Source organism: Staurois parvus, unplaced genomic scaffold (genome assembly GCF_062004578.1).
Source record: "Staurois parvus isolate SC_StPar_1 unplaced genomic scaffold, SC_StPar_1.0 ptg000232l, whole genome shotgun sequence".
NCBI classification, from domain to species: Eukaryota; Metazoa; Chordata; class Amphibia; order Anura; family Ranidae; genus Staurois; species Staurois parvus.
The window spans coordinates 4,669,985-4,693,087 of record NW_028318028.1 but is presented as its reverse complement, the minus strand read 5'-3'; the positions used below and the strand labels follow the sequence as shown (position 1 = coordinate 4,693,087).

Below are 23,103 nucleotides of genomic sequence, written 5' to 3'. Positions count from 1 at the left end.
AATGATACTATGATACGGGGCAGCACATTGGCTAAATGGTTACCACTTCTGCCTGGCAGAACTAGGGTCGTTGGTTCGTATCCCAACCACAGCACCTGGAGCCTGGAGCTTGCATGTTCTCCCTATGCCTGCATGGGTTTCCTCTGGGTACTCCAGTTTCCTCCCACACTCCAAATACATGCTGGTAGGTTAATTGGATCCTGTCTAAATTGACCCTAGTATGTATGAACGTGAGTTAGGTACCTTAGATTGTACACCGCTTGAGGGTTAGGGACTGTTGTGAATGTAATATATATATGTACTATAAATAACAAAAATAAATAATACTAATGTTTATTGTAATGTGTGATACTTAAGGTATATGTGAATACAATTACTTTAGCATGTTACAGTAATTTTATGTGACTTAAATATTTTTCAAATTTAAACTTCCATTAAAACAATAACGAGCGATTCTGCCATAAAGGTTGTTCTGAAGGCACTTTCTTTTACAGGGTGATTGTGCGCTATCCCTGTCTCCCAAATTGTTCTCCTGTGTCGTCACCAAGTCAAATGCCCTCCCAGTGGAATTTAGAAGCTGCATGGTTGACTGCTGTCACCATCAAGAAACCTGCCTGCAAAATTATGTGCTGCAGTCACTGGAGTGCATGTATATAGAACATAGGAGGTGACTGCAAAATGGCTGCAGGAAATGAGCAGTATTGATATACAAGAAAGGATAAAAAAGGCCATTGTTTAAGACATGCAGTGTTTTAGCAAACTAAAGCGTTCGTTTTCTAAACTGGAGAGTGCAAAATCTGCTGAAACTGTGCATGGTATGGGACTTGCTTGCAGAGCACTTTGCCCCCATGTTCATGAGGACATGGGCCTCTTTCCCACAACCCTGTCCTTGTGGTTGTGGGGGTCTGCAGGTAGAGGACTTATTGTAATCTGAAATCCTCCATTAAAATAAGGGGGCCCCTAGATTCTGGGTACCCCTATGTGAATGAGTAAGGGGTACATAATACCCCTACTTATTCACAATAAAAAAAAAAATCAATGGTAAATAAACACACAAACACTTTTTGTCAACTCCCTAACACCCTCCCTTCCTCCTTGTTGGAAGCTGTTACATCTAGCAGTGGTAATATTACCAGTGCTAAATGTTTCACTTCACACTGCAGCTGGAAGTTTATTTGTCCGCTCATCACAACACCTATTCGACTGTTTGCACAAGATTCCCCATAAACTGCACTCAGTGCAGACGTCTCCCTCATTTTATTTTCATTTTTAGCTTATAAACTCTAATGGTCAAATATTCTTAAGCTATATTTCTCTTAGGATCGAAAGTTGAGGGTTGTTACAATCGCCCAGTGAATGGTAACAAGGAAACTATTACACACATATTACAAACATTACTGGACTTATTTGATATGCTTGCACAAATGTTCAGACATTTGAGGAGGTAATCTTTTATAAATAGATCCCTATATTAATGTGGAATGAGTGTTTGTAGATCAAAATAAACTAAGACTCTAGAAACAGGGAGATGAGTATGATTTTTTTTTTTTGCCATTTCAGAAAAAACATAAAACTAACATTCCAATACTTACATACTGTAAAATCAAAATTGTGAAATTAAAGAAAGCACTGTTCTCTGTTGCATTCCTGAGAATTTTTTTTTATTTAATCTTCAATCACTTTTATATAATATCATACATAGATAAGCTGCAACATTTAGTAGGCTAAAATAAAAAAAAAAAATAAAATAATATACATGTAAGAAGAAACCTAAAATGTAAAGTGATGATAAAGCTATAATTTTTTAATTAAAATAAAATAATATTAATAATAAAATTAAAAAGATTAACATAGTATACTTACCTGCTCTGCTCAAATGGTATTGTGTCAAGCACCCCGAACTTTCTCTTCTGATGCTGTCCACTCTGCTTCGAGTGCCCCCATAGCAAGCTTCTTGGGGAAAGCTCCCAAGCCAGGCTGTGTGTGTACATAGACGCAAAGTGTGGTTCAGTCCTGCCTCCTGCTTCCTCCTTGTGGGTATTGACCTGCTCCCGCTGCTCTCAGTAAAGCTCAAAAATGCAGGAAGAGAGGAGATTGGGGCTTCTGATAGGAAGAAAAAGAGAGGAAGGCTCCTGTAAGTGCAGTATTGAGTAAATTTATTTATTAACCTCCCTGGCGGTATGATTATTTCAGATTTTTGGTGCTGAAAGCGGTACCATTTTTTTGCATGGAAATATGTATTTTTTTTATTGTAGGCTGTAATTTTTAGGAAAAACTCACTGAAATCTGTCCGAACAAGAGTCTAGTAAACATCCCGGGTATGATAAAATTTGAAACACAAAATCATAAATTATAATTTAATAAATAATCATAAAAATAATATAAAAATAATAAAAAATTTAATTCAATAATATAATCAAACCAAAAACACTGAAATGTGAAATAGAGCGCCAAGTTCGCACATTGCTGAGCTCAGTCGCAAAATCGTTTTCAGTGTCTGATGACGAATTTCCCCCACGAATCATTATCACTCAATTCTGCAAGTGGTTCTGATTTACTATCGCTGTTCTCTAGCTGATCTAAACCGCTTTTGACCTAAAGGGACACTTTTTGGACGCCATGGACATTTCTCAGTTTCCAGGCAGAAAGAACAGACAAAATGCAGGCAGGGCGCAGGACAAAGCACTAGGGACAATATGTATGTGAAATTGGTTGAGACAGCAATGTTTTACTAGGTAAAATGTAAAAAAAAAAAAAATGACATTTTTTAAAATTTTTAAATTTCCCGCCGCCGGCGGCGGCTGCGGCGCCCGTACGTCCCGACGTCACAGGGACAGGACACAGAAGCCGGATGCCGGCATCGGCCGGAGGAGATGGCCGGGGACGCTGCAGGGGACACATCGTGGGAGCGCAGGGTAAGGTAAGTGAAGAACACTTGCCGGAGCAGTGCCTCAGGGTAAGCCCGAGTGTAGCTCGGGGTTACCGCTTTTGGTACTGAAATGTTACCCCGAGCTACACTCGGGAATACCGCCAGGGAGGTTAAACAATGGATAAATTGTCTGAAGAGGTCTGAAGGAGGAGCCTATTGAGCATGCTCCGAAATGCATTACTGCCCCCTTCACCTCCTACATCTGACTCTGCTCTGCTAGCTTCATTTTGATGCACAACTACATCCTGGACTCTACTTCCAGATCCTATAGACAGAGTTTGCTGCTGGACGGCTGGATGTCTCACCTGGATCTAAATACCACACGATGAGTTTTTTTAACTATTTATCTTGTAAGTGCAATGTATCCATTGTTTACTAAATAAATTGTCAATACTGCACTTAGAGCAGCGGTGGGGGTCGAACGACCATTTCCCAGGGGTCGCCTAAGACCATCGGAAAACACATATTTCCGATGGTCTTAGGAACCGAGACACCGCTCCTCTCTCCGGCGATGTGTTGGCGGGATGATACGCTGCTCCTGTCACCTGGCCACACCTCCGGGATCACTCAGCAGCTCCGCCTCCTCGCCGCTGATTGGCCACCGGAACTGTAGCTCAGGAGAGGCACACAGGCGGCCAATCACCGGCGAGGAGGTGGAGCTTGGAGAGGAGGAGCCGAGCGGCAGCGCGCGTACATCAAAGAAGATCGAGGGAGCTGCCGGAGCGAGTGAAGAGGAGAGCGGCCAGAGAAGGAAGACAGCTGACAGGTAAGTGAGAGAGCGAGCCCAGGCTGTCACTAATACCAATGATGGGGCACTATTCCTCCCCCCACTGACACCAACGATGGGGCACTATTCCTCCCCCCACTGACACCAACGATGGGGCACTATTCCTCCCCCCACTGACACCAATGATGGGACACTATTTCCCCCCCCACTGACACCAACGATGGGACACTATTTCCCCCCCCCTGACCCCAATGATGGGGCACTATTCTCCCCTCCACCACACTGACATCAATGATGGGGCACTATTCCTCCCACTGACACCAATGATGGGGCACTATTCCTCCCCCACTGACACCAACGATGGGACACTATTTCCCCCCCCCCCCTGACCCCAATGATGGGGCACTATTCTCCCCTCCACCACACTGACATCAATGATGGGGCACTATTCCTCCCACTGACACCAATGATGGGGCACTATTCCTCCCCCCACTGACACCAACGATGGGACACTATTCCCCCCCCCCCCCCGACCCCAATGATGGGGCACTATTCTCCCCTCCACCACACTGACATCAATGATGGGGCACTATTCCTCCCACTGACACCAATGATGGGACACTATTCCTCCCACTGACACCAATGATGGGGCACTATTCCTCCCACTGACACCAATGATGGGGCACTATTCCTCCCACTGACACCAATGATGTGGCACTATTCCTCCCACTGACACCAGTGATGGGGCACTACTCCCCCCACTGACACCAGTGATGGGGCACTACTCCCCCCACTGACACCAGTGATGGAGCACTATTCCTCCCACTGACACCAATGATGGGGCACTACTCCCCCCACTGACACCAATGATGGGGCACTACTCCCCCCACTGACACCAACGATGGGGCACTACTCCTCCCACCGACACCAATGATGGGGCACTACTCCTCCCACCGACACCAATGATGGGGCACTACTCCTCCCACCGACACCAGTGATGGGGCACTACTCCCCCCACCGACACTAGTGATGGGGCACTACTCCCCCCACTGACACCAATGATGGGGCACTACTCCCCCCACTGACACCAATGATGGGGCACTACTCCCCCCACTGACACCAATGATGGGGCACTATTCCTCCCACTGACACCAATGATGGGGCACTATTCCTCCCACTGACACCAACGATGGGGCACTATTCCTCCCACTGACACCAATGATGGGGCACTATTCCTCCCACTGACACCAATGATGGGGCACTATTCCTCCCACTGATACCAACGATGGGGCACTATTCCTCCCACTGATACCAACGATGGGGCACTATTCCTCCCACTGACACCAACGATGGGGCACTATTCCTCCCACTGACACCAACGATGGGGCACTATTCCTCCCACTGATACCAACGATGGGGCACTATTCCTCCCACTGACACCAGTGATGGGGCACTATTCCTCCCACTGACACCAGTGATGGGGCACTATTCCTCCCACTGATACCAACGATGGGGCACTATTCATCCCACTGACATCAGTGATGGGGCACTACTCCTTCCACTGACACCAATGATGTGGCACTACTCCTCCCACTGCAAAATTACAGTTATGAAGTAGCAACAAAAATAATTTTATGGTTGGGGGTCACCACAACATGAGGAACTGTATTAAGGGGTCGCGGCATTAGAAAGGTTGAGAACCACTGACTTAGAGGCACCTTCCTTTCTTTTTCTTGTTACTGCATTAGAGTCTTGCTTCCACTCTAAGAAGAGCTGCCTCAGTGTTACTACTCCCATCTATCCATCCATCCATCCCTGATATACTGTACATCTGGCATCTTTATCCTACAGCTACAGAGGTTGGGCTCCAACAAGTGAGCCCTATATATATACATTTTCGTGCTTCTGGTAGGAACAGCACTGGATCAAGAGTGTGTCAGGCAAGTGTTAGAGAAAAGGGCGAATGCACACATATTACCCTAGGTTCATACCTAAGCGTTTTCCGCAGCATTTGCAGAAATGTACTACAGTCCATTTAACATGGGACACATTCATATCTCAGCGTTTTCACCTGGTGTGTTTTTTGGAAGGGGTCAGGGACTTTTTTGAACGCAAAAAATTGCATTTTTGGTTCTATAGACTTCAATGGAAACACTGCAGAAAAGCATGTAGTGCATTTTTGCTGCATTTTTGCCGCGTTTCTGATGCATCTTGTATTTTAAATCTGCCTAGCAACAAAAGAAATTTGTAAAAAATGCAAAACGCATCAAAAACGCGTCAAAAACACAAGTGCAAAAATGCAAAACACAATGCAGAAAACGCAAACTGCATAGGTGTGAACCTAGCCTTTAAAAACCCTTTTTCCTTTAGAACCACTTTAAGATGAGGCCATCTGTAATATTACAAAAACATATAACTATAACGTGCTTGTGACCTATATATGCGTTCATACTGTATATTCGAATGTCCAACCATTAAAAAAGTCCTTCCATTTCTGAAATATGGATAACACACAACCCAAAATCATATCAAAGACATGTTCACTCATATAAAGCTTTAAAGAGTAACTCCAATTTTCTTGAGGAAAAAAAATCATTCCCCTCTGTGTGACTTATGTACTTTGCAAAGATTTCAATAAACTTTATTGCAGATTCTTACCCTTTGTTATTCTGAAAAAGTAGCTGTTTGTTTGTCTGTGTCCACGTGCTGAGTGGATTTGTATGGGAGTGGGGTTATAATCAATCAGCTACTGCACTTGCAGGGCTCTAATGAAGATATTGGCAAGGTGTGCATCCATTTAGGCTCCATTCACACTTGTGCAACTTGTCATGAGACTTTGGGCACATAAAGTCACACGATAAGTCGCAGCCCATGTATTTCAATGGAAGCCGTTCAAATCTATGCAACACTATAGTCACATCACCTTTAAAAGGTCCCTGCACTTATATGATGAAACTTTCATGTGACTTGAGTGCCATAGACTTCAAAGTAAACTTTCAAAAGTCAAATGAAAGTTACATCTTAATGTTATTAATGCAACAGTTGTGCAATAGTCAAAGCCAAAGTCAACAAAGTTGCATGCAAATCACACCCATCCAAAATTGCAATGTAAAGTCACAATGGAAATCGCACGCTTGTATGAATGGAGCCTAAGATGTGATTTCCCTTTGGGAGTATCTCACCAAAAATGTCTATTTTTATTGCAGAGGATGCCAAAAATCTGATTTATATCTTAGTGCAGACTTCTGTGAAAATTAGTAAACCAATTACACAACCAGGAAATCACATTTCTGGGGGACGTTCTGTACACCATTTGTGCACAGAACACCTCCAAGTAGCCATATTGCATTAAATTTTACAGAAAATTACAGTGCTGCAGACTGAAAAGAATAAGTAAGTGTTGCTATTGTATACACTATATTATTGTAATGTCCTCTAGTGTACATACCCTAGGTTTTTTTGTGCTAGAAGCCTGAGTATGAGTCAGCCTGGGAGTGAGTCAGCAAGGTTACTTCAGGTTAAGGCTGGAGGGCTCCTGCAGTTCTCTGATACCTCCCCCTACTTTAGAAACTTGGAGAAGTTTCTAAAAGAAGTGGATGGGGGTGAGAGAGGGTTGATATGCATACTTAGGGGGATCTGGCCAATCCCCAGGCAGGAGGCCTGGCATGGGGGCTAGGTCAGCCCTTAAATATGAGAAAGCCTGGTCAGCAGGGGAGTTTCTTGGAAGATGGAGTCGGGAAGTGCTACTGGTGTGGAGCATGGAAGGGGGCCCCAGAGGAGGGGGCTGTCCACAGGCTGAAGCTGGACATAAGGACCTCCACTATCCCACAGTCTTTTCTTTTTTTTTTAATTATTTTAAATTTTTTATTACATTTTTTTTCTTTTTTTCAGATTTCTTTTTCATATTTCACTATGACCAAAGTAGTACAATGTTACCATAGTAACGGGTTGAGGTCAGGACTCTGTGCAGGCCGGTCAAGCTCCTCCACACCATACTATCTCATCCATGTCTTTATGGAACCTTGCTTTGTGCACTGGAGCGTAGCCATGTTGGAACAGGAATGGGCCATCCCCAAACTGTCTTGGTATGCTGATGCCTTAAGAGTTCCTTTCACTGGAACTAAGGAGCCAAACCCAAACCCTGAAAAACAACCCCACACCATAATCAATCCTCCATCAAACTTTACACTTGGCCCAATGCAGTCAGACAGGTGCCGCTCTCCTGGCAACCGCCAAAACCCAGATATGTCAATTGGATTGCCAGACAGAGAAGCATGATTAATCACTACAGAGAACAAATCTCCACTGCTTTAGAGTCCAGTGGCGGCATGCTTTACTTCACTGTATCTGACACTTTGCATTGCACATGGTGATATAAGGCTTGGATGCAGCTGCTTGGCGATGAAAACCCATTCCATGAAGCTCTCTACGCACTGTTGTGCTAATCTGAAAGCCACATGAAGTTTTGAGGTCTTTAGCTATTGACTCTGCACACATTTGGCGACTTCTGTGCACTGTGCGCTTCTGCATGTGCTGACCCTGCTCTGTCATTTTACGTGGCCTACCACTTCACGGCTGAGTCGCTGTTGTTCCCAGTTGCTTCCACTTTGTTATAATACCACTAACAGTTGGCCATGGAATATTTAGTAGCTAGGAAATTTCACGGATGGACTTATTGCACAGATGGCTACATATCACGGTACCACACTTAAATTCACTGAGCTCCTGAGAGCAACCCATTCTTTCACAAATGTTTGTAGAAGCAGTTTGCATGCCTAGGTGCTTGATTTTATACACCTGTGGCCATGGAGGTGATTGGAGCACCTGAATCCGATGATTTGGAGGCGTGTCCCAATACTTTTGGCAATATAGTGTATATACACCATAGTTTGTAGACACTATTTCTTTCAGACAAACCAATTAGGATACACTTATTGGAATTTTTTTTACCAAAGACATGTATCAGAATACATTTTGGCCTAAATTTCTAAAGAAACTTGATTTTTCAGTTTCCCCATTGGTGATCAAATACTACCAAAAAAAGCGCAATTACCAGGTAAAGTAGCGCAATACCAAATAGTAAAAAATGGCCTGGTCATGAAGGGGGTAAAACTTTCCGGAGCTCAAGTGGTTATAAAGAATTGTTGGCATCATTAGTGCATAGAACAAGAAAGTAGAATCTGTCTGAAACACTGTTGTCTGCATGTGGTATACACTAAAGTTCAAGACATAGACTATTAATGCCACAAACAGGGGCGGACTGACCATTTGGAAACCCGGGGTCAGTAGGGGGCCCCATGAGATGCCCCTGGTACTTTTTTCATAGGCTTTTTTGAGTTTGGGCAAAGACACAGGGGCCCCATGATCAGTCCGCCCCTGGCCACAAATAAAAAAATTAATAAATGTTACATAGATGCTTTAGATAATAAAAAGGTTGAAAAACAAAATAAACAATTATTATATATATAATTTTAATTTAATAGTCCTGCTCTACAGATTTTTTTGTATAGACTTATGAAGGAATAGGTCATCCTAGGGTCTAGGATGACCAACATTTGATAAATTTGCTCTCAGGGACTTATATCTTGCTCTGAAAGTTTTCAACTCAGAATTACCTAGTATTAGTTTAAAGCTGCAATTTTAAAAGAATTATATTGGCGCATAAGTGCTTATATGAGATTTTAGCTATTGGGTCTGCATATTCTTTATTACAAATACAGTAATAAGAAGAAAATGATGCAAGGACGTAGTGTAAATTAATACAAATATACACCCACTAGATAGCAGTATACGCAAATAAATGAGCCAACATATTGTTCCAGATGAGAAAAAATCCTAAAACACCACAAGATGGCAACCCACAGCCAGAGAACATGTAATATTACTGTATATACTGCATAGAGATAAGATGTTTAAAATAAATAAGCAAATAAATTATATCAAATAAATTATATGAAACATGTATGAAGTAAATATACTATGCAAGACAATAAAAGTTATGAATGCTTACAATTATACACCATTAATCATAAAACCTGTAAGATCTCCTTAATATTAATCCTCACTGGAGAAAAAAAAAAGTATTTTAATAACACACTCTATCAACCCTTTCACGATTGCATCTCCTACAAAATGGCCTTCATATTAAGACTGGAAATATCTGACAGATAAATACCAATAATGTCCAGGGGCACTGTAACCGAAGGCACGTTCGGTAAAATACACTTTAATAAATTTTAGTCCACACAATACAGAACCCATTTTTTAATAAAATTTTAAGATGATGTCACGCTGAAAATAAATAGATAGCAAATGTGTCATTCTTGTGGAATTGCGACAAACTACTGTCCATTAAATTATCTATAGGCAACACTTAAAAAAAATCTCTGGTTAACACATTAGATTTACACAGGAGGTCTGGTGCTAGAATTATTGCAGATGTTTAGCTGGTTGTTACGGGTTGGGAAGACAAGCTGAATGTTAGCAAAAGAATTGCTGGCAATTAAAATTACAGAAGAAAAAAAAACATTGTGGAGGTCCCCTCCCCAATATATACCAGGCACTACGGGTCTGGCATGGATTTTAAAGCAAACCCCATGCCAAAATGTAAAAAAAATGCATTGGATCCCCCCAAATCCATGCCAGACCCTTAGGTCTAGTATAGATTTTGAGGAGAACCCCGCACCAAAATGTAAAAAGAAAATGGTGTGGGCCCCCCCCCCCCCAAAATCCATACCAGACCCTTATCTGGGCATGCAGCCTGTCAGGCCAGGAAAAGGGGGGTATGAGCAAGTGCCCCCTCCTAAACTATACCAGGCCACATGCCCTCAACATGAGGGGGTGCTTTTGGGTAGCAGACTCCCCTCCCCAAAGCACCTTGTCCCCATGTTTATGGAGACAAGGCTCTCTTCCCCACAACCCTTGCCAAAGGTTGAAGAGGTCTGCGGGTGGGGGGCTTATCGAAATATGGAAGCCCCTTTAACAAGGGGGCCCCCAGATCCTGGTCCCCCCATGTGAATGAGTATGGGGTACACTGTACCCCTACTCATTCACCAAAAAAAGGTGAAATTTAGCAAAAACACAACAGTTTTTGACAAGTACGAAGTAAATCCAGCTTCAGTCATAATGAACACTAGAAATAAAATGCTGGAACTGTTATTTAGGAGCATTTAGGAGCATTCAGCGTTTTTTTTCTGCTGGCAAATCACTCCCAAAAATTTGAAAAAAAAAAAATTTTTTCTGCTCCTAGAAGCTGAAGCTTTGAAAAATGCTTCTAGCCAGGGGTGGACTGACAACTCATGGGGCCCCCGGGCAATAGGGGATCATGGGGCCCCTGTGTCCTCGTCCACACTCAAACCACACCCAAAAAGCCTATGAAAGGTACCAGGGGCATCTCATGGGGCCCCTTACTGACCCCGTGCCTGAGTTTCCAAATGGTCAGTCCGCCCCTGCTTCTAGCCTACCATGATGTGCATTGACACATAAGAAAACACTATTTAGCTTCTAGGAACAGAAAAACAAACACTCATAAGTGACTTCTAGGACCCTTAAAATAAGCTAGTATGCATGGAGCCTCAAGGGAATTGCTGGCCCTACAAATGATGTCTTGGTCATCCCTGAAGCTGCAGCATTGATCGAGATATCACTCTTCCAATCCAGCAATGTACAGGTATGTTGCTGGTCGTGGTTAATTTAATATAAAAACAAATAGAAGGCATAATGATAAGAATGACTTATTAAAAAATGTTCTTCTCAACAAAGACAGGAATGGAATTAAAGTATTTCAGCACATAGCAGTTTTAAAAAGTTACATTTACATTAAATGAATCTGTAAATTCTAAATTGTTTATTCTAAGGCTGCTTCTCTTTTGAGAATCCAACTCCATGGGGAAATACTCCCATGACTAGGATTATTTATTTATTAACATCAATATAAAATATAAATAACTGTATGCATTTATGCAGACAATGTCAAGATATAACATCCTACATGCTTCTCACTATATATTCATGAACCGGACATACTATATGTGATAAATGAATCAACTTGCTCTGACACAATAGATAGTTCCTTATCATCATCATTATCATCATCATCATCATCATCATTTATTTATCAAAACCAAATTTAGAATTAATATTCCACTATGTGTGCCCATTTAGCATGTTTTCAGATTTTGTGATGTTATTATACTTTAATTTAGTATCTAAAACTTTTTTTAACCAACCATAGTCCTCTTTGAAGTGTGGCATCATTTGAAAATGTTCACATTGATATCACATGTGCCACATCTTTAAATTTCTCACTTGTTTGGGCACACATATAAGTGCCAGATTTCTATCATTGGAAGCTATAGGCACACAACCTTTGGTATCAAAAGCAAACCCCATTTGCTAGGATCTTCTCTTTTACTTTTTTTGCTGTTGCTAATTTGGCTTAGAATTTTGTGAAAGAGCTTTAAAAGGATTTCATAGGCTGATTGCATTTATACTGATGTAAAATGTGTGTCCAGTCCCTGTAAATGAAAGAAAATAGCTCTTAGCCTCCTGCATATACTCACAAGCCTGATGTGCCTGGTGGTTAATTAAGCCAAGCATAAATCCTTTATTCAGATAATTCCACACTTCTTTAACACTGCCTATGCTTTTTTTTTAACCATAAACAGAATCTATGGATCAATCAAATGTCAGTGTTGTTACATATTTCATAGTTGCTGGTATCTCAGACCTTCCTGATCTCAGTTTATTAATTTTCCTTATGGTCTTGATCATTTATCTCATCACTGTAGGTGGTAACTTGACCATTCTTGTTCTTGTCCTTATGGATCATCATCTCCATACTCCGATGTACTTTTTTCTGGCCAATCTGTCCATCTTGGACATTTCCTGTTCTACAGTTACTTTACATAACATCCTTGTATCTTTCATTTCAGGAAATAACATTGTATCAGTTCTTGGCTGTTTAATACAAATATTTATTTTTTGCTCCATGACTTGCAATGAATTAATGATTTTGACTGCAATGGGTTACGATCGCTATGTGGCAGTATGTAACCCCTTGCACTATCACATGGTCATGAACCCCAGGGCCTGCACATTATTAGCCACTGTATGCTGGGTTTTTAGTTTCTTAGAAAATATACCAACTTTTATAGAGCTATATCAGTTATCTTGCTATAAGTCAAATGTAATCAATCACTTTTTCTGTGATGTTGTCCCTGTAACAAAGCTGTCTTGCAGTAACACATTCTTTTTAGAACTTTACATGCTTGTTGTTGGGAGTTTTATTGCTGGTTTCTTTCCATTTGTGCTGACATTTATTTCCTACGTTTACATTATCGCGGCTATATTGAAGATCCGAACCAGCTCTGGTCAACGTAAAGCCTTCTACACATGCTCCTCACATCTCACAGTGGTCATCCTGCTCTATAGCACCCTAATCTTCCAGTACCTGAGACCATATTCAATGATCAACATGAGTACCAATAAACTATTTTCTTTGGTTAACACTGCTGCTATTCCTATTCTGAATCCTTTGATTTACAGCTTAAAAAATAAAGACGTAAAAGCTGCTTTACAGAGGTGTTTATATCATTAACCACTTCCCATAGGGCCCATGTACATAAACGGCCAGATAGGAGCAGTGCAGGGGCGAGTGGCCTCCCACTTCCCCGCCTGTGCGCTCTCCCTGGAAGCGCATGGCACCGTGATAAGGTGCCTGCTGTATCCAGAGGACACAGCGGAACACCGATCGCTGTATGGGACCTCTGTGTGAGGTCCCGATCATGTGATCACTGATTGGCCAACCAGTGATCACATGAATAGTGATGTCACTTCTGACATCATTACTTACTACTAGTGAAATCTGTGAATCACAGAGGTCACATGGTACAAGGCTATTCACAACAGCTTTGTACCAATTGACAAACTGTGACCAATTACAGCTCTCACAGTATTTCTCAATGGCTGCAAGAATTCAGCCAGAGAGAATGATAAATTATTACATAAAGGCTGTAAAAGCAATCAGTGTAAAAAAAAAAAAATCTTCATCACCCCCCACAAGTAGTACAGTGTCACTATTGTGACACTGTACTGCTAGGGTGATGGTATATAAAAAAAATACATAAATAATAATATCAAAAAATAAAATAAACATGTAAAAAAATGTTTTGAAAAATTATAATTTTTGGTTATAAACTAATTTGTTTTTTTTTACTAAAAAGATAGCTGAATACATTTTGGCCAATATGTATGAAGAAAGATTGTTTATTTGCAAAATTGTAAAAGAAAAACACTTTTTATTTCAAAATATTTGGACTTTTTCACTTATAAAACAAAATAATAAAATTCCCAGTGGTGAATAAATACCACCAAAATAAAGTTTTATCTGTCTCAAAAAAGTGCTAACAAATTCATATGGGTACAGTGTTGCATGACCGCGCAATTGTCATTCAAAGTGTGATAGCACTGAAAGCTGAAAATTGGCCCGGACAGGAAGGGGGTGAAAGTGTCCGGACTTGAAGTGGTTAAGAAATATGGAACAAGGAGGTCTAAAGAGGGAGAGCTTACATGTACATAAGCTGATAGACACGTATAATGCAGCAGTAAACATGTATGACTGTAGTAATAGCAAAACCACAAGGCTTGGAGTGAAAAATCAGTAAAGCTTTATTTGTACAATCAGGTTGCATTTGCGATGGCACCAGTGCTTCAAACAAGCTTTGTACATACAAACAAACTTTGCTATGATCAAAAAGCCTTTCTGGGAATGTGATGGAATGTGATGGAAATAGCAGACAAAAGGGAGAAAATGCAAAGATTGCTTATTCTCTTTTTAGTGAAAAGAACATTTGAACATCATCCAGAGTCAAAAGACTATACTTTTTCTACTTTTTCCACTCCATGTTTTCTACTATTAGCAAACATATTCAAATGATCTTTTCATTTTATTGGGTCTTTCTTTTTCATACCTATAGTTGCCAGGTCAGTCACCTTTGTCCAAATTATATCTGTATGTGACATTTTTTTGTTATGATTCCATTATAATTCTGGGATTGTCACTCTGGCTATTTGAGTTGCTGAGATCAATGTTGCTTACCTTTGTTAAATATTGAATGTTATAGGAGAAATAAGGGGACTGAAAATTCTGACCTCCTCTTTAAAACATTAAGATTTGTAATTGTGCATTAGATACAGCATGCCATTAATGTATAGGTCATACACAGAAGGAGGAGGAGGTGAAGAGGTTAATGTACAGGTCACATACAGTGGGAGTAGGGAGATGAAGGGATAATTGTGCAGGATAAGAGAGGTGAAAGAGTTAATATAAAAGTCACATAGAGAAAACAAGGAGATGAGATTTATAGGAGAGGAAGGCGTGAAAGGGTTAAAAAAAGATGCCACAATCTAATACAATCCCTAACCATGAATCTGCTGTTGTAGCTGATCCCTACATTCACATATCATCATTGATAAATATTATTATTATTATTATACAGGATTTATATACAGTAGCACCAACAGTTTGCTCAGCACTTTACAATATAACTGGAGACAATACAGCAACAATACAGTTCAATACAAGAGGGTTTGGAGGGCCCTGCTCCTCGGAGCTTACAATCTAGGAGATACTAATTTCCTTCCTTTCCTCCATTACAAGAAAAATGGGAAAGCTCTTAAATATAAACACTATAATGTTTACATTCGTGATTGCTGTGATTGGTCATCACAGTGATCACAAGTTACAAAGCTCCTCAGATCTGCTCTGTACATTTTGTCCATGACCTGAGCTGTCAAATAATGACTCTAATCACATCTGTTAATGGTTGCAGTGGCCCATTAATGACCCAATAAAAAAGACAAAATATTGAAAATAAAATAAAAAATTAAGCTGGACACTGGCATGGGGGACATAATAATAATAAAAAAATACCATACATCAGGGAGAGGATTCTTTTCATGCGACCTCAAGCATGGAAAAAACAAAAGACATTTAAATTCCCTTGGTAGGGCCTGAAATCTGACTTGCATACAGCACCCACATCTGATTCAGTTTACCTAAAATGAACTTTTTTCAAGTACTTTTAGCAGCGATACATGCTTTTTTTATCAAATGGTAATAGCCTTCCTGTGACTAGTGCTTTTAAATTGACTAGAAATTTACTGAGGTTGTCCCTTTTTTCACTGATGCAAAACTTTCCTGCTGCAGGCCAATTCTAAAACTCTCATTATGTATTACGAGGCCACAAATGATACAACAGTGTAAAAATGTACCAGTGGTGGGACAGCTTTAATGAGACAGACACAAGGCATGGAAAGTGTTTTCATACAAGAATTCAAACTGTCAGCCTACAGATGTTAGAGCTGTGCAAAACTGGCTTGCGGCAGGACAGTTTCATTATGAGAGAATAGACCTAATTGGCATATGCCTGTTATTTTTACTATGGGATAAGGGGGTGCAGGGAATATAAATGATATAATGCAAGTGGTTTAGGTGTACACTGTTTTTAAGCTCTTTTTTTTTCAATCAAATTATACATATGCATGTTGTGAACAAAAGGAAGCTCCAAAAACAGTTCAACAAGTGAATGCTGTACTTTGAACACCCCACTGTTTGAAAAAAGTCCTATCAATACAAACTACACACGAATGTACTACCTAATTTAAATAAAACCTACAAAATACCACCACACTGAGTCAAAATCAACCAAGTAAATAAGCTCATTAATTCACTGTGGCCAATATTTTCAAACCCGCAGGGTTTGCCACAAATCCATGATTGCTGTGAGTCTAAATTTCTACCCCCAAAAATGCAATGGAGTGGATTTACTAAAGGAGATTAGGTTGTTTACTTAGCAGAGTGAATACCCACTTCGACAAGCATATGTTCACACTGCAAAGTAATTTATAGTAAGTAAGGTCAACCTTTTTTCTTTGAATACCCAATCTTGAGAGAAGGCAATATAAATGTTTTCTAACATATGATTGGTTAGTTAAGATTATGGATGAGGGGTTGACCACTACTTTAGGTTGGAGGTCCCATTAAGTTTGAAGATTCACCCATTTTTTTAAATTATTGTGTACTGTATAACTTTTAACTACTTTAGTACAGGGCACTTTCACCCCCTTCCTGCCCAGGCCAATTTTCAGCTTTCAACTCTGTCACACTTTGAATAACAATTGCACAGACATGCAAAACTGTACCCAAATTAAATTTTCACAAGACATTCTCCCTCACTGAACACAGATCCCGCTCTTTCAACACTCGCGCGCTATTCTCATCGCACTGTGTTCAGTGAGGGAGAATGTCTTGTGAAACTCAACATATTGAAGATATTCACAATGTCCTGTCTGTCATGCAAAAGACTTTGGAGTGTCCCATATGAGAAAGGTCAAGGATTCTGCTTTAGTTTGGAGAAAAGAACATGGATGGATGACCAGTGAGAACTAGGGAGCGCAGCTTTACCTGAGTGTGGAGAACCTAGATGTACCTGGAGAGAGGAAACTTCTTTCATGCGTATTTTAAACGCACTTCTGGTGAGTGCGCATTTAATTTATTTCCTGCTCACTCTTGGATCATTCACCTTGATTTGTAAAGGAGATCTGGCAGAATTGGCACATCACATCCTTTTACATGTTTGTGGACACTAGATTGAACATCGAACTTATATTTGTGACGAATATATGATCTCATGTCCTCATTTTTTCTACTCTTATTATTGAGTGTATGCTGACATTACACCTTTTTATTATTAGCGCTGCACCTTTTTGTCTATATATTATCTTGGAAGGTTATGTTGGTTGCCTTTTTTGGTGTTCTAGCGGCTCTTTACCACATCTTTATTACAGTAAGCGCTCGCTACACAACTTGTTTCTAGATGGGCACTAATAAGGCTGCACTGATGGCCGCTGATGAGGCAGCACTGATGGGCACTGATAACCTGCACTAATGGGCACTGATTGCCCACACTGATCACTTATGGGCACTAATTGGCACTGATGGGGCTGCACTGTTAATCAGGTCACTGGTGATCAGTGTAAACAATGTACTCACTGTGCCCTCTCAGAGTGTCTGATTATCGGCTCTCCTTTCCACACACAGAGACAGCGTGTGAGTAAAGGAAACAGTGATAACTGGTAAATCTCTTTACATATGACCAACTGTGATTGGACACAGCTGATCACATGGTAAAGGGCTGCTATGATTGGCCATTTACCATGATATGTAATCAGCTGTGCCCAAAGGACACAGAGTTCACAGAGTGCCCCTGATGCGTGTCAAAGGGGGTTCACGGGAAGCATGCACGTGGGAGGATGTCCATGGATGTCCTCCCAGAACTAGAGAGTCACACTGTAGCCATTCTTTCAGCTATAGCGTAGTCAATAAGTGGTTAAACTATTGTCAGTAAACCTAAAGTCTCATTCCAGGGTAAACTATTTTTTTTTATCATCTATCCCTTCCACCCACCCATAACCCATTGTACTATGTATTTGTTCCTCTTCACCTTGTGAAGTCATATACAGTATATTCAGTCACTCCTTTAGATCCCTCTCTGCCACCGATTCTGGGAAGGGTGGCTGCTGATTAATCCCTGTGATGCCCCCCCCCACCGAGATTATAAGACCCTTGTCCCACCAAAGAAGGACCCTTCCAGGATGCAAACAGAAGAGAAGATCCAGAGTTGTGGTGTCATGTGACCACTGCTTAAAGTGTTAGTTCACCTTTAGAGAAAATCTACTTTGTCTAAGTTTTGCTTACCTCCTCATAAAAAGAAAGTTGATATGTTTGACATTTTCAGTCTTTTGTGAAGTTATGCTGAATATTGCTTATAATATTGTTTTCAAGCAAAAACTCTTCTGTTGTCTTTTATGAAATTCTCAAGTATCCTCCCAGCTATAGAAGTTAAACTAACTGGTCTGTAGTTACTTGGTAAGGCTTTTATTCCTTTGTAAATACAGGTACAGCATTGGCCTTGCACCAATCTAGTGGTACTAAGCCAGTCATTAAGGGGTTTATTTACTAAACCTGGTTGACTCAGAATCTTGTCCACTTCTGCATAAAAACCAATCAGCTGGGGGGCGCATGCGCGGCCGGCTCGAGGATGAACGAGAGATAGCTCCCGCTCCGTCCACCCGCCAGCACTGAAGCGGCTCACTCAGACCCCAGGGAATTCTGACAGCACACGGCAGCTCACGGAGTGTGCCCGCAGCCCACTAGACATGCCCCGGAGGAAAAAGAGTCCGGGGCAGCCAGGGAAACTGACAAACTTTTTCCCGGCCGTCATGCCGGGAAACCAAGATGGCGGCCGCCATTCAAACATGCGGGGAGGCAGCAATGAACAGGAGAAGGACTACAGGTCCCAGAGCGTGGATCCCAGGCTACAACACCAGCTTTATCCAGGGGACCCTGGTGAGTTGTCACCCCCACTGTCACCCACGACCTGTAGCCCAGCAAAATCACGGCCGCGGCTAGAGAGTGACTCTGATGACACCCACCGGGCCCTAAATTTTCCACCTCAGCCACCACATTCCTCCCTGCCTGATATAGACGCATTTCCAGCGTCTGACCAACCACTGACCGAAATCTGCATGAAAAACATGCTAACTTCATTGCGCCAGACCTTGCATAATGATATATCTGCGCCATTGACCCAATTACTGCTTTGGTACAAAGACAGGAACGCAGAATCCGCCACATTGAGACCAATATAGCAGACATCATAGAAGCGCACAATGATCTGATTGATGCTCATACAGATCACCTATCGGACATAGAACAAATCAACTTAAAATTAGCTGACATGGAGGACAGATCACGCCGTAATAATATCAAATTCAGAGGGATTCCAGAAACCGTGTCTACCGACGCGTTATTGCCATATCTGCAACACTTCCTCAAGCTCTTAATCCCAACACTCTCTGAAGTTGAGGCCACGATTGACCGCGCACATCGACTTCCTAAACCTCCATTCCTGTCAGCATCCATCCCTAGGGATGTGCTTGTCCGCCTACATTTCTACCATATTAAAGAGAGAATTATGATGGCCACTAGAAATCCACCTCCACTTCCACCCTCTCATGCGAATCTGCATCTCTATGCTGATCTATCCAAGGCCACACTTTCTAACAGAAAGAAACTCATATCAATTACCAAAGCACTCAGAAACCACAATATCGCCTACCAATGGGGCTTTCCAACAAAACTAATAGTACGACACCAAGGAAAGGTGTATACCATTAAAAATTTGGAGGCTGGCTTGGACTTTCTTAAGGCCTGGGGCATATTGCCTGCAGATCCACAGAAGAACAACCCTGGCTCCGTCCAAAACATGGAAGCGACCTGACGGGCCTAGCGGCATAATCCGCAATATACATGTTCAAATTTTTCCCTGGAGGCTCCTTTTGAACACTCCTTTTTCTGGCGATTGGCCTATATCCAATGATTCTCATCTTCAAAAATCTCTATAGGTTTGACCCTTCTGGAGGTCAAAACCTCTCTGACTCCCCCTTTTTTGCAGTAGCGATCCTAGCTACTTTGGTTACTTGCATTATACGCAAGAGTTTTTTTACTGTTGTTCCTTTCCTTCCTACCTGCCCCTCACCATGGCACCACCAGCTATATCTCTCGGACACTAGATCTAGATCTCCTGACCCCGAATACTGCCAAAGAACACTCCAACTAAATATATACTCCGTGAATCCATGTATAAATGATTACTATTACATCTCTTAATGTACGAGGCCTCAACTCCCCATTCAAAAGGTCGATGCTATCAAGAGAAATCCGGAGATCTCAGGCTGACATACTTTTTATACAAGAATCCCACTTCGCTACGGACAAGACCCCTAAACTATATCTTCCCCGCTTCTCTCAACAATTTATGGCAACTAATATCAAAAAGAAGAATGGAGTTATTATCGCTGTTAATGACGCTCTCTCTTTCCAATCTACCTCCACCATAATTGACCCACAAGGGCGATACCTCATTTTGATATGCGAAATTAACGAAATTTCTTACACCTTGGTGAACATTTACGGACCAAATAGCAAACAAATAAGATTTCACCGCAAGCTCTTCAACCTCATTTCCCGAAACAAACGAGGTAGACTTATTATAGGCGGAGACTTTAATGCTCTTAGTAATTCACTTCTAGACTCTTCTTCTACCAAGAAACCCATCAACCTTGACCTCAATCGCCTATTACATGACTATGACTTATACGACATCTGGAGATGCCAACATGGCTCGGAGAGAGACTACACCTATTTCTCACCCCCACATCTCTCATATTCTAGAATTGACATGTTTGCCACTGATAAATGGACCTTACAACACGTATCATCATCCAACATTGGTACTATAACTTGGTCCGACCATGCTCCGATCAGCATATCCTTAGACGATACCCAACGGTCAGCGATCCCACCTATTTGGAGACTGAATCCTACTCTTTTGAAACTCCCGGAAAACCAAAAATTTGTATTGGATGCTCATCACCTCTTTTTTGAAACTAACAGCACCCCAGATATCTCTATCGCCACGCTCTGGTTAACATATAAAGCGTATATGAGAGGTATCCTCATCCAACTAAATTCTCGCATTAAAAAACAACGCTCACAACAAATTGACCAACTTCTATACGCAAAAACGAAGACATTAACAAACAAAATCCGAACCCCACTACGACCGCAGCCTTAAACCGGGATAGCAATGCACTACGCACTATCCTACTACACACTTATGACATGAACTTACAAAAAACCAAATCCCAATTTTATGCGCTAGGCAATAAATCAAACTCTCTTCTTACCAAAATCATCAAGCAAAAACGGCTCAAAAACAAAATTCACACGGTTCAACACCCAACCTCACGTACCCCACTGACCAACCCACAAGACATAGCTAATGCGTTTGTGTGTTACTATCAAACTCTATACAACATAAAAGACGATCCAAACACGACCCAACCAACAACCCCGACGATTGAAAATTTTCTACAACATACCAATTAGAGATGAGCGAATTATTCAAAAATTCGATTCGGCTGATTCGCCGAATTTGCGGGAGAAATTCGATTCGATGCAAATTTATTCGCTGCGAATTTAACTTATTAAAAGGGTTTCTAGGCTTCAGAGAGCCTTTATATTAGTGCAGAACACTGTACCTTTAATTTAAATGCCCTTGGAGTCTGCTGGGGAAGAGAAATAATACTGTCAGTCAGTATGACATGCAGATGAGTGCCGTCGATCTTAGAATCACCGCACACTTCACTCATTTGGGCAGTCACGGGGCACGAAGAAGAAGAAGAAGAAGAAGAAGAAGAATGAAAAGAAGAAGAAGAAGAATGAAAAGAAGAAGAAGAAGTATGAACAGAAGAATGAAAAGAAGAAGAAGAATAAAAAGAAGAAGAAGAAGAATGAAAAGAAGAATGAAAAGAAGAAGAAGAAGAATGAAAAGAAGAAGAAGAAGAATGAAAACAAGAAGAATGAAAAGAAGAATGAAAAGAAGAAGAAGAAGAATGAAAAGAAGAAGAAGAAGAATGAAAAGAAGAATGAAAAGAAGAAGAAGAAGAATGAAAAGAAGAAGAAGAAGAATGAAAAGAAGAATGAAAAGAAGAAGAAGAAGAATGAAAAGAAGAAGAAGAAGAATGAAAAGAAGAATGAAAAGAAGAAGAAGAAGAATGAAAAGAAGAATGAAAAGAAGAAGAAGAAGAATGAAAAGAAGAAGAAGAAGAATGAAAAGAAGAATGAGAAGAAGAATGAAAAAAAGAATGAAAAGAAGAATGATAAGAATGAAAAGAAGAATGAAAAGAAGAAGAAGAAGAATGAAAAGAAGAATGAGAAGAAGAATGAAAAGAAGAATGAAAAAAAGAATGAGAAGAATGAAAAGAAGAATGAAAAGAAGAAGAAGAAGAATGAAAAGAAGAAGAAGAAGAATGAAAAGAAGAGGAAGAAGAATGAAAAGAAGAATGAAAAGAAGAAGAATGAAAAGAAGAAGAAGAAGAATGAAAAGAAGAATGAAAAGAAGAATGAGAAGAATGAAAAGAAGAATGAAAAGAAGAATGAAAAGAAGAAGAAGAAGAAGAATGAAAAGAAGAATGAAAAGAAGAAGAAGAAGAATGAAAAGAAGAAGAATGAAAAGAGAAAGAATGAAAAGAAGAAGAAGAAGAATGAAAAGAAGAATGAAAAGAAGAAAAAGAATGAAAAGAAGAATGAGAAGAAGAATGAAAAGAAGAATGAAAAGAAGAATGAGAAGAATGAAAAGAAGAAGAAGAAGAATGAAAAGAAGAATGAGAAGAAGAATGAAAAGAAGAAGGAAAAGAAGAATGAGAAGAATGAAAAGAAGAATGAAAAGAAGAAGAAGAAGAATGAAAAGAAGAATGAAAAGAAGAAGAAGAAGAATGAAAAGAAGAAGAAGAAGAATGAAAAGAAGAATGAAAAGAAGAA

At 40.7% G+C, this 23,103-nt stretch overlaps 1 protein-coding gene across 1 annotated transcript; it reads left to right on the top strand.

Moving 5' to 3' along the window:
• Positions 1–12,327: 12,327 nt before the first annotated feature.
• On the top strand, positions 12,328–22,712 carry LOC149460258 (olfactory receptor 6C1-like; the record flags this gene model as incomplete). The annotated part of the gene is made up of 2 exons (XM_089679924.1): positions 12,328–13,238; positions 22,682–22,712. Coding segments are annotated over exons 1-2 (942 nt in total), but the record flags the coding sequence as incomplete, so codon positions are not given.
• Positions 22,713–23,103: the final 391 nt, after the last annotated feature.